The sequence below is a fragment of the Amphimedon queenslandica genome, unplaced genomic scaffold (genome assembly GCF_000090795.2).
Source record: "Amphimedon queenslandica unplaced genomic scaffold, v1.1 AMPQUscaffold_13309, whole genome shotgun sequence".
NCBI lineage: Eukaryota > Metazoa > Porifera > Demospongiae > Haplosclerida > Niphatidae > Amphimedon > Amphimedon queenslandica.
The window spans coordinates 13,841-27,269 of NW_003546455.1; the positions used below are offsets into that span (position 1 = coordinate 13,841).

The 13,429-nt window shown below is 33.0% G+C and overlaps 4 protein-coding genes across 4 annotated transcripts in view; all 4 read left to right on the forward strand.

The window, feature by feature from the left end:
• Positions 1-3,643, forward strand: part of LOC100635488 (kynurenine 3-monooxygenase-like) — a 7,000-nt gene extending 3,357 nt beyond the window's left edge. Inside the window, exon 2 of the mRNA XM_019998684.1 lies at positions 3,535-3,643. Within this exon, the coding sequence (XP_019854243.1) occupies positions 3,535-3,643 (109 nt within the window). The remainder of the gene's footprint in view (positions 1-3,534) is intronic.
• Positions 3,644-3,733: 90 nt separating this feature from the next.
• On the forward strand, positions 3,734-5,047 carry LOC100635614 (major facilitator superfamily domain-containing protein 1-like). Its single transcript, XM_003387920.1, has one exon. It carries the CDS (start codon positions 3,734-3,736, stop codon positions 5,045-5,047), a length of 1,314 nt encoding a protein of 437 aa, XP_003387968.1.
• Positions 5,048-7,659: 2,612 nt separating this feature from the next.
• Positions 7,660-9,161, forward strand: LOC100635740 (kynurenine 3-monooxygenase-like). The gene is made up of 2 exons (XM_011406811.1): positions 7,660-8,886; positions 9,153-9,161. Exons 1-2 carry the CDS (start codon positions 7,660-7,662, stop codon positions 9,159-9,161), a joined length of 1,236 nt encoding a protein of 411 aa, XP_011405113.1.
• A 199-nt stretch (positions 9,162-9,360) lies between these two features.
• On the forward strand, positions 9,361-10,998 carry LOC100635866 (uncharacterized). Its single transcript, XM_003387922.1, has one exon. It carries the CDS (start codon positions 9,361-9,363, stop codon positions 10,996-10,998), a length of 1,638 nt encoding a protein of 545 aa, XP_003387970.1.
• Positions 10,999-13,429: the final 2,431 nt, after the last annotated feature.

Consider the following 13,429-nt stretch of genomic DNA (forward strand, 5'->3'; position numbering starts at 1 on the left):
GAAGCAATTATGAAATTTGGAACTTTGGAACTTTGTAGCTAAAATTAAAAATCCAAAGTTTAAAATCTTCATATTATTGAAATTTGAACATCAAATACTAACTGTAAAATTACACAATATAATGCACTATGGCATATTGGCATTATCATTCTAATTGCAAACATTCAATTTTTAGGATTTTTGAAAATATTATTTTATGCTTGACTTTCTTGAATGAGACAATATGTAACTTTGGAAATTTGCAAATTCAGAACTAAAATCACAAATCCAATGTTCTAAATATTTATGCAACTGAATTTTACTCCTAAAACACCAATTGTAAAATTACAAAATGTTTTGTACATATAGTTATTGGCATCACCATTTTACTTACAAAAATTAAATTTATTAGGATTTATAAAATTATTATTTTACTCATAACTTGCAAAATGTCAATTGTTTAGACATTAGATTATTGAGTATTTACCATAATATCTAAATCTCAAACATTTGGAAATTTAAACGGCGGGAATATACACTGACCATGCTGACCTGCCACACTACATACTGATGATAATTGACAAAAGGTAGCATTTGGCTGATTATTATATTCATCATTATAATAAAAAACTATCACCTTGTGTGTATTCTATTAGAGAAGTATTGTTTCCAAAAAACTAGTAACTTTTTGCCTTGGGCAAAATTTTATTATTATAGCTAGAGCACAGGAAATTGGATTTTTTTACTATAAAGATAAATTTAACTATCCAACATAAAGTACTTTTGTCGATCACAGTGATAGCACTCACCAGAGTCACCGCTGTGTTATACTACATGTAGCATAAGTTTAGGAATGAAATTGCATTGGGAGAGTAATCCCATTAGTCATGCATACATTAAAATGAATGTCAAGCTTTTAAACGTCAAATAGACTTTAGTTAAAAATTTTATTGGGGGGGGGCAGCCTCAAAGCCTAGCTATAAACTGATTCCAATCAAAAGTTGTTATATTTTAATAAGTAATAATTTTTTGAAAAAGATCAAATTAGTCTCTTTTACAAAAAATTGCACGAAAATCACCCCAAGTGTCCTTATGTTACATAAAAAGTTAGAGCTACTTTTAATTAATAACTTTTGAGTTATGAGCATTTAAGAATAAGCCAAGTTTTGGAAAAGCAAAATAATTTACTTTAAGAGATTATTTTGGTAATTTGAAAAACTATAGTTTTTGCTTTTTTCCAATTATGGGCTCAAAACCACCCTTATTTTTTCTGATACCTAATTAATGTCCTTATATGATAGAAATTCATACAAGCATTGGGGGGAGCAATCCCACTAGCCATGGGAAAACATTCCTACATCCTTGCTGTAGCATTTTAAAACTATAGAGTCACATGTAATTGATGCTTACTACATTTTAGATTAGCAAAAAATTGTTTTATGATACTGGTGGCACAATAGGATCTATGTTTTTGATAAGCTAAATTAAGACTCAATTGGCTCAATCTAGTTTGCCATTGAGTATTCACCCACAATGTCATTGGGTCCATTCGCTAAAAAATGCTTATTCTGCTATTTTAAGTAAGTCATTCAGCACAAAATTTGAACAGATTTGAGCCAATATAGTACATTACATTTTTATAAGGTGATAATTTCAGCACTGAATTGTTAATACATTGGTACTTACTATCTTTGCTTTAACTCTTGAGTCTGGATTCATCTCATCATGTCACTATAAAGACTCCTGTAGAATAGCAAGAACCAATAATACTCAACAGTTACATTACTCTTTGACCCTTTGAAGGCATAAAAACAGCAGAGTATTGTTTTGGCATGTCCTTTTGAGGGCATGCCAAAATTCACAGAATTTTGATATACTGTATAGCACATGTTCTAGCTTGCACTGAATAATAATTTTGAACTTAATCCAATAAAAATCACATTTTTAAAGTTACTACTCCAAAACCAAGCCAAAGACCTTGAACCAGTGATTTTTGTGGTATGTTAATTTCCATTATTTTTGTGCTCACTTTAAATCCACAAAGTTTAAACTACCTCCAATGTTACTCTTTTGTATTGACTATGATTACAAAACTAGCTGATACAAATATAAATTTTTAAGCACATATCATTAAATTGTGAAACTTTAGATGCTAAAAATATGATGGTCTTTGACCAAATTTTGCCAAATAAGACTAATTATGAGATAATTCTTCTTTTTAATCATTTTTTGATACAAATGCATTTTATATTGTGTAGTAAGTTTGAGCTGATTCCATCAAAACTTGGATTCTACAATTTTTTTACACAGTTACGCCAAAGTCCCTGTATTTTGCGCAGGGTTTTTGTCAAAGTTTCATCAAAAAGATTAGAAAAGAATTCTTAATTTTAAAACAATTGTTTAATCCATATGCATGTGAGTATGACCTGATTCTAATATCAATTGGACTTTTAAAAATTTTTGAAGTTACTCAAAAAGCCAAATACATGTCTATTTTAGTCATGAAGCTTTTTAGCTCATTTAGCATGCCTGGTATAATGTAGTTAGTGATTAAATTTTGGTGAATTGCTAAATTTTTGATGATTGGTGGGTTGCAATTTGTGGCCATTTGCCATTGATTATGTACATAAATAGTGGAAACGATGACTATCAAAAATGCCGCCACAATTGCCAATATTTCCCCCTCTAAAATTACCAGTTATACGATGGTGGCAATTCAAAATTTTGAGAGAAATCATTGTAAATAGTAAACTTGTTCAAATGCATAAGAATCCCTTAATCCCTCCCTATAGTGTGAGATATTATCCTACCTTCTATTATTTCTTCCGATGTTGCTTACTGTATTCAGGCCATTGTGTTAGTTTCTTGACAGACTTTATCTTTACCAATGATTCAAGTGACTGTAATATTAATGCTATATAATTGTTAATAATTACGATTAGGCCATTATACTGTATAGCTCCAAATTTTTGTCCGAAGTCAAAGTTAATTTTTGTCAAATTTGTTAGTCAACTTTGTTTGGCAAAATTTTTGACACACCAAATTTTTGCTTCACATGGGTAGCATGTGAATTTATAACAGAAATGACAAAAATGTAATCAATAAACTAATTTTGAAATAAAACTTAAGATTTTGACGAAATTTTTGACTGACAAAATTTGGTGCTATATATCGTATAGGGGTACATTTCCTGGGGAAAATAATTCACGGAAATGAGTATTCACAAGGAAAATTTTTTGCGTTTTCTTCTACTGACTATTTTTAGTATGATAAAAATAATTTTCAATAGTAAAAATTTTCATGAATTTTTAAAATCCTTGTGAAATATACCCTCTATACCGTGGTATACTGCTTATATTAATGTACGCAGTCAGAACCTGCTGAGGAGTAATTAGGTTAGTCAGGCTCTGCCTGAGTAGAATTAAGTAAGAAGAGCCTGACTAGACTTAGGTAAGGAGTACACAAAGCATGGCAAACGTTAAGCGGGCTACACTTGCAGGTATGCAGATTGTGTACATTTAATCTTACTAGTTTTATTGCCCAATTTGCCTGCAGCTATTTTACCCAACTGAGCGGCACTGACCCAGCTCCGAGCATTAATACACATGAGCACAGCCCTATACGTACATCAGTATCAAGAAACTTCTCTCAAAACTCAATATAAGTGTGCAATTGTCAACAGTCAATGATGAACTCATTGAACTGATGAGCTTATCACGCCCACATAGACTAGATAAAGCCGGATATTAGCACGATGTCGAGGTGGAACAACAACTGGAGGTGCAAGTATCTCTTTATTTTCTTTCTTTCTTCTCTACGTCTTCTGTCCAACTATTGTGTTTTAATGCCCAATGGAATAGAAGACACCATTATTAAAGTGATGGGAGTCACTACTGCAGAGTATGATCTACTTTTCTCCGCTACTGCATGGCCTAACATATTCCTTTGTTTAGTAGGAGGAATACTAATAGACGGGTTAATAGGATTGAGACTTGGACTACTCATTGTGGTTAATTGTGTACTATTGGGTCAGATTGTATGGGCTATAGGAGGACTTGTTGATAACTACTTTATTATGCTGGCTGGACGATTCTTACTTGGAGCTGGAAATGAGTTAGTGGTTGTTATTGATAATGGATTTAAAGCAATCTGGTTTAAAGAGGACCTATCACTTGCCATTTCAATTGATATTGGATTCAGTAGAATAGGTGGAACATTAGCTATACTTCTTCCTCAGTTAATATATGACAATCTCACAATATTACGTAGTCCTACTTTTAGACTAGGAGTCACACTGCTTACTGCTGCTGGATTAATGATAATCGGGCTAACATTCTCCTTATTAATTTTCTTCATGGACTACAAACGAGAGAAACAAGTTGAAAAATCACCTAAATCAATTACAGGTCATAAATCTAGCATTCTAAGTAATGTGAAGCAGTTTTCAGTACTATTTTGGTTGAGTACAGCTATTAATTTAGCCTATTTTCCAGTCTTGCATTCGATTGTTGGAAATGGCCAGGATTTTTTTGTACAGAAATATGGCCTTTCAATTGAAATGGCAAATTTAGCCAATAGTTTGTTGTTTGGTGGAGCAATCATATTCATACCAATTGCTGGGTTTCTTACAACTAAAATTGGCTTTCGTTTGTATTGGTTGCTGTCATCACTTATAGTAACAACTCTCCCACCTTTATTATTATTTATGTTCAGTAATGGAGACAGTTACATTCCATTCGTAGCAGGAATGTTGTACTCTCTCTCGTATTCTATTATTGGGCCGTCACTCACAACTCTGCCAGCTTTTATAATAAATAAGGAATTTATCACTACAGCTTATGGTATTCAGAAGAGTCTTTTTAATGCTTCCTTTTCTTTAATGGCATATGTTACTGGTCTAACTATTGATACTCTTGGTTACTTTGTTTTGCAGGGATTATTCACACATTGTATTATCTTTTGCATTGATTTGGCATTAATTATGATCTTTATTGATGTTGCTTCTAAAAATCCAAAGCTCAACATTTCTGGACTGTGGCTCCGTAGAAATAAAGAATCTACTAGTTAATTATTAATAAAATAAGATTGTATTTCTACTATTATTTTTTAGCATTATTATTATTCACTTTTGATTTAATTATGTTTTTCTCATAATACCGGTAATAATAGATTGTAGATGTACTGGTACCAGAAGAAATAAACCAGTCTTATTACTGCGAAACAATTATGAGTTCATCGTGGCAAAGGAAAAAACAATAAACTTATGCAAAACTTAAGCAATAATGAGAGCATAAGAGCATGAACTGACAAGTCAAATTACAGGGATTTGGACAAAGAAAGCGACTGAGTGATGACAAGCATTATATAACTTCTCTGAAAACACTCAAATACAAGTAACAATGATTTGTAGCTCATTACATTGCCATTACTTATTCATTTCACTTTGAATAAATCTGTTTCAAGGCAATATTATCTCAAAATTCACCATTACATTGAGATCCATTATCAATAAAAAGGAAAATTGGGAAAAACATTTATTGCTTTAAATAGGCCAAAAAGCGCAAAGTACCACTGTTGAATTTAGAGGAGAAAACTTTACCAAATTTGGAATTTATTCACCAAAATAAAACCAAACAATTATGCATCCTCAATACATAAATAAAATTTAGCAATTCGCTTCCCAGAGGATTTTGTAATAGTGCTCAGCTCAATTTTAAGCAAATTCAAAAAATTCTGTATTGGTACTATGTCAAATTTTTATCAAGCTTAGCATGGATAAAATTCCTATTATATATTCTCATTTTTATATGTTGTGTAGAAATTTAATTAATTCAGATCAGAAACTGAATATTTATTATTAAATTTTCAAAATTTGCTCAGTAAACAGTGCTCTACACACAGTCTTGGGCAAAACTTCACTGAAATTAAAAAAAGAGAAAAATTTTAATTTTAATATTAATATTTTTTCTGATGCTTATACATGTACATGTTTTAATGCTATGTAGCAAGTTTGATATGATTCCAATGAAAATTGGATTTTTTACAAATTTTTAAAGTTACTCAAAAATCTGGCCAAAGTTCCTGTCCCTGCAGTGCATCGAAGATGAAAAGAAGTGAATTTTTCAATTTTAATAATTTTTTCAGATACACATATACATGTTCTTACATGCATGTTGTGGAGGAAGTTGGAGCTAATTGTTATAAAATTGGATTAATAATTTTTTAAGTTGCTCAGAAATTGAGCCAACCAAAGGCCTTTGGTATTTGGTCAAAAATGACTGGGAAAGAATTCTTCAATTTGATGATTTTTTAATGTTTTAATGCTGTGCAGAAGGTTTAAGCTGATTCAGAGCAGTCTATAAATGTCACCAAAATTGCATGAAAAAAGACAATTCTTTATTAATTTTTATATTTTTTTATACATAGCTATATATACATGTTTTGTTTATGCTGTGTATCAAGTTTAAGCTGATTCCAATCAAAATTGGATTTTAAAATTTTAAGTTTTTCAAAAATTAGGCCAAAGTCCTTTAGCCTAATTTTTCACAAATAAGAAGAAGAGAAGTCCTTATGTTACGTAGAAAGTTTGAGCTGAGTCAGATCAAATTTGGATTTTTTACAAATTTTTTAAGTTGCTCCAAACTTGGATAAAACTTCCTGTATTATATTAAGTATTACTGTAGTTGAGATGTTTTCTTAAATAAAGTGGACTTGATATTAAGTATAGTTTACCCTTGAGAGTACTCATTTAAATGTTAGTCTACATTATCATAGTGACTACAGTAAATATAAGACTTAGTGTTCAAGTGGATACATGCTATATACATGTGTTTAGTAGTTTCATATTCATTCAATTTACCTTTTTTGTACCTGCACGAGTGTACCCTAGATATTATTTATTGATTAAAACTCAATTTTTTGTTGTTATAAAAGTACATCCATACAATTTCAAATTGATTACAATCAGTTTAAGCTTTCTACATGTTTGTGTCAAGCAGCTTGCATGCATCATTGTGCCATGTATTACGACAGAGATATAATAGACTACCCAGCCAAGAATTTTCATGCCTAATCCAGGACTATTGCCCAAAATTACTGGATCAAGCCTGACTCCATCATTGCTGAATCATTAAAGTCGGTCTGGCCTGATCCAGTGTAGATGCTTATCATGCCTGAATTGTGGCTGACTTCACGATTGTATCAGGACTGATTGCCCAAAATCCATGGTCCATGTCTGATATCAGGACTGCATGATTTAGTCCTGATCCACGTGCCAGCTCTTGGCTGTGTATGTAACAAAAAATAAAACTACAGATTCAAATTGCATCCTCCAATTAAAAATTTGAACACATATAAAGTGACTGACTTGGCATGATGTTCATGACAATTTGGTAGGATTTTAAAGATTTCAGCAAGATTTTATCCTGATATAGTTAACCAAGCCAAACTAGATTCTATGTCCTTTATTTATTAATTTTTTTAAACATGTACTTGGCATTTCATCACTATATGACATGTTAAAATTTGATTTTTACTTTTGAAAGATTAGTATGAAGTGAATTATGCAATAATTATACTGAAAATTACCTGGTAACGCCTCCACACGAAATTATGCTTTATATAACCAGAAAAATTTTTGCGTGAGTGATTCTGATCTGAGTGAAGCGGGCATCTATAGATATGGAGTTGAAGCACCAGTTGGAAGATGAAGAAGTCCCCGTTGCCGTGATTGGTGGTGGTATAGTGGGCCCAGTAATGGCATACATATTGGGAGAGCGCGGTATCAGAGTTCATTTATATGAGTCGAGAAACAAAGGCCTAAATGGAAGTCTGGGCAGAGCAATAAACTTTTCTCTCTCCAACCGCGGAATAGACGCACTGGTACGAATGGGTATCTCCGATAAAGTGCTAAAAGAGGCAGCTCCATACTATGGTAGATGCATACATTTGCCTAATAGCGGGGGTGAGACTAAAGTGGAGTTTTACCTTGGCAATGAAAAGAAAGAAGCAATACACTCCATAAATAGGAGACTATTGAGTGAATTAGTTTTGAAAAGATTAGAAGAGAATCCAAATGTCAAAATATTTTATCAGCATCAATTATTAAATATAGAGCATAAAAACGAAACGTTACACTTTAACGTAAAAGGAGGAGAAGAAGGGAGTAATAATAAAAAATCAGTAAAAGCTAAATTTATAATTGGATGCGACGGTTTCAATTCTTCTGTGCGCAAAAGTATACTTGGATCAATGTCATATTATCAACAGAACATATTGGACGAGGTTTATCACGAGTTCTACCTTCCTCCAACACAAAATGGAGAGTCTGCAGTACCATATCCAGATATGTTTCATATATGGCAACTAGGTGAAGTGATGATGGTTGGTCTACCTAATAAAGGGAATAGTTTCAATATCATATTATATACTCCTCTCTCGCACTCTAGAAATATTAAAACACCAAATGATGTTTTGGATTTTTTCCAAAAAACGTTTCCAGACGTGCAGGGAAAAATACCAAAAGATCAACTAATTGAAGATTTCTTTCGAAAGACCCCAAGCAGGCTTAATATCATGAAGTGTTACCCTTATCACTATGGTAACATCCTTTTGCTAGGTGATGCTGCCCATTGTGTCCATCCTTTTTGTGGACAAGGTGTAAACGCTGCCTTAGAGGATTGCCTAATATTTGAAGAATGTCTTGAAGAGAATAATGGAGACTTACTAACAGCAGCTGAACTATTCACTAATAGACGTTGGAAGGATCTGCACACATTAGCTGACGAATCATTGAATAACTTCACTGCTTCAAGAACTGGTGTCAGTTCTAATTGGTTTTGGATTAAATTAGAATCGTTTTTATCAAAATTTTTGCCTAATGTATTTAAACAGATATATCCAATGATTGTATTCACAAGAGAAAGATATTCCGAAATATATAAAAGAGAAAAATGGCAAAAGAAAATAGTAAATATTACAGGAATTATTATTATTATGACTATTTTATTGTTTTTATTATTGTTGGTGATGCTGTTATTCAGTATAATGAATTTTTTTTATTAGAATTTTTTGACAGTATTTTGGCAACATAGGGTATTATACGTACATATAATAAAACATGTAGCACAATGTGGCTAATTTGCTCATGCGATGATCTCACCGGCTTGTCATAGTTGCGGTAATCTAATGCTAATTTTTAGGTTGCACTTCAATCAATGGAATGCAATTTGTGGTTTATTTAGACTAAACAATAATTATTGTAACCCAATCTACCCCGCACAGTAATGACTGTATCCTGTTTATGCATAGTTTTTGTTTTGTTATTATGAATTAACGTCGAGAGCAGAATAATTCAGTTAAAGCAACATCGCAGAATTCATGATGTCTTACGATGGGTTAGGTAGCAAGGTTTCCACTTCATCTCCAGAATGCAGGTCCTTGATAAATCGTGGCGTGCTTAATTCATATGGTTTTAAACGTGATTTGGCTATTAGTTGCTTTCAGAAGGCACTCGAGATCGACAGCGGTTGTCCCATTGCTCACTGTTTTATTGCTTACAATAATGCAGCGGACTACAACAACCCTGATGGCTTTGATTACAGAAAAGGATACCATGAGTCCCGAAAAGCACTAGAAATTGCCTCAAAAATACCCTCAATTCCTGACTGGGAAATGGCAGTGATAAAGGCACAAACCTATCGTTTTTGCTGGCCTGTGGGCTCGAAGCCGCTGGACCACCTGCACCAAGAATATGCCAATGCAATGCGAAAAGTATATGAAGAGTATGGTGAAAATGACACTGATATCATGGCTCTTTTTGCTGAATCTCTAATGATGCTTGCCCCATGGAACCTTTGGACCAAACCCCCAGATATTAAACCAGCAATTAAAGAAACAGAAGAAATAGTTGAAACTCTAGAGAAAGGTCTTAAGATTGATCCTCTCCACCCTGGCCTTGCTCATTTCTATATCCATGCAATGGAGCATTCTCCCACACCCGAAAAGGCACTTTCAACATCTGATCTTCTCCAAAATAGATATCCTGATCAAGGTCACCTATTGCACATGCCCTCTCACATATACATTTGGGTAGGGCAATACAAAGAAGCCATTGATGCCAACAAAGCAGCTATAACTTCTGATAAGGCATATAAAGCAAACCAAGAGGCTGAAATTGAAATGTATGATTTGTATCGAATGCATAATTATCACTTTGCTGTTTGGGCATCTATGTTTGATGGGCAATATACTACTGCTATGGAGCATGCTGGAGAAGTTGAAAAGCAACTTGGAGTGGATGTTGTCACGTCTACACTTAATGGAGTATCTTTTGGTCCAATTTGGCTAGAAGCATTTGGATCTCTTCCTTGGCATGTCCTTGTACGTTTTGGAAAATGGCAAGAGATTATCAATAGACCAATGGATAAAGACAAGGATATTTATGCTGGAACTACAGCTGTTGCCTATTATGCTCGTGCAATAGCTTTTGCTGTTTTGGGTAGAGCAAATGAAGCAGATGCAGAACGTGTAAATTTCTATACAGCTTTAAGGAACAAAGCACTTAAAAATCGTGTTCTTTTCAATAACGTAATGCATAACCCAGTTAGAAAAAATGGTATCCTTGATGTTGCTGAAGCTGTGTTGAATGGTGAAGTAGAGTACCACAAAGAAAACTTTGATGAAGCATTCAAGTGGCTTCATCTGGCAGTAGAACGTGATATTAACCTTATTTATGATGAGCCAAGAGGATGGATGACACCAGCAAGACACGTATTGGGTGCTCTACTGCTTGAGCATAAAGAGGCAGCTAAGGCTGAAGAAGTGTATCGTGAAGATTTAAAGCAATACAAGAATAACTTGTGGTCACTCTTGGGTCTGTATCAATCTCTTAAGGAACAAAAGAAAAATGAAAAGGAAGCCGAAGAGGTTTTTCGTCTATTCAAGAAGGCAAGTGCACGTTGTGATAACTCAGTTAATTTTGGAGCTTCATGCTTGTGTGCTACCAAACTATGCAATTAGATTTAGTGAAAATTAACAATTGATAATTATCAAGCTTTCTGTTGAGTTGATTTTACATAATATCTACCAGTCATTTTTACTATTATACTAATTTTTCAATTTCATGTGATTCCAATAAATTTATACTTATGTATCCCTGTTAAGTGTGAAAACTTAGATCTAAATACATGGAAATTATTTATTTTACTTATAAACTGTATAAAACAAGTTAACTATTGTGATAGTTGTAATCATTATGTATCCATAAAGAACTAGGGCTAGGCAAATTAGCATAACAGGGCAAGTTATTATGCTGGCATATTGGGTCAAAAATTTCTGGCACTATATCCCTGACCAAACAATTTCAATTCATTATAGGAGGTGGTACAAGTCAGTACTAGTAGTACAACAACCCAACTGCTTAATACCACCTACTCAAGCATGATGAATCCAGTGACATAGGTTGTTCTATTTTGCAGTGATTCAAAGTCACTGGAAACATTTTGCATTATTGCAATATTATAATTATAACAGATGCATGCACATGTAACTTGATTAGTTGATATTTGAGTAAAGCTTAAACTATGAGCATAATAATTGGTATAATTGGATTCATTTCAAAGCATAATAGGCTGGAATTTGGAGCAGTACCTAAAAGCATATCAGGCAAAAATTGAAGCATAATTTGCCTAGCCCTATAAAGAACTTCAGTTCACAAAACTGTCATGTATGCAACAGTCGCTTGTTAACACCTGTAGGGTAACAATTAATGTAAATGCTACCTATACATGAGATTACAAAAGTCAGTGACATGCTGGTACAATCTGTATACACTATTGAGCCATTGTTAGAATAGTAAAGTTATGTTTTAATAGGGATATATGATGACATGCATTATGATCATACTGAGTAAAAGCATTAGAGGAAAATATCCCATATTATTTTGGCGATTTCTATTTATTGGAGGATCTCTATGCCCCAAATTTAAAACTCAACAAGATTGCATTGTGATGCTTTTCTCAATGCATTAACTACTCTTGTTAGTACAATAGTGAACAATAAAAATAAAACTACACATAAAGTTGAACTGAGTTTGTCCCTTTCACTTCCATTTTCTTTATTTCTTGGCACATTCTTCTTAGTCACATTATTCGAAGAATCACTATAATAACAATTGAGAATAAATTTGTTACACTAAATATTTCATGTATTTTAATTGCAATGCAATCAGTAATTATGGTAAGAGCAAAAGTTTGTTTATAGATTCATAGTAATGTTGAATAGGTACAAACATGTGTATTTTGAGCACTATGTAAATGCTTTGATAGCTTAGGCCCATCCCCTAAATGCTTACATTCGTCTAGGCTTCTGCTACACTTAATGGACTGTAGTGGTGCTGACTGCTTTCATTTATGAAAGTACTGTTAATTATATACACACATGTAGCATAGGTTTAGGAATGAAATTTGCATTGGGGGAGGTCAATCCCACAAGTCATGCATGCATTAAAATGAATCTTGGCGTTTTAAAATGCCAAATAGACTTTAGGAACCAAATAGTTAAGAATTTTATTGGGGAGAACCTACAAGGCCTCCCTGGCCCCTATAAACTGATTCTGATCAAAAGTTTTTGAGTTATGACCTGACCTCTATCAGAAGTAACGAATTTATGGAAGAAAATCAAAGGACTCTCTTTTACAAAATATTGACCCCCAATTTTTTACATTTCCTTATGCTGTATAAAAATTTAAGCCAATTCCAACTAATATTTTGAGTTATGAGCATTAAAATAATAAATTTTGGAAAGGCAACAACTATAGTCTTTGTTTTTTTCTTAAAAAATGGGTTTGAAATCATACTTATATTTTGATACATTATTGCTGTCCTAGCTTAAGCTATATAGAAATTCATCCCACTAGTAATGCAATTTTATGAGGGACCATGGCCCCCATTCTTAATGTCATATGCCTATATGCTGTAGCATTATAAAAACTTTAGAGTCACATGTAATTAATCCTTACTACATTTTAGACTGGCATTTTGATACATTATTGCTGTCCTAGCTTAAGCTATATAGAAATTCATCCCACTAGTAATGCAATTTTATGAGGGACCATGGCCCTCATTCTTAATGTCATATGCCTATATGCTGTAGCATTATAAAAACTTTAGAGTCACATGTAATTAATCCTTACTACATTTTAGACTGGCATTCTAAATTAAAATCATTTTGTCTTATGATACTGGCTATAAAATAGAATCAGTGATTTTGATAAACCAAATTGAGGCTCAATCGGCCCAATCCAATTTGCTATTGGCCTAAAATGTCATTGGGCCCATTTGCTCAAAAATGCTTAGTCTGCTACTTTTTAAACAATAATTTACAAGCAACAGGCATTTTGCCACATAATTTGAGCTAATTTGAGCCGTTATTGGTTCACAGTCAAATTGCA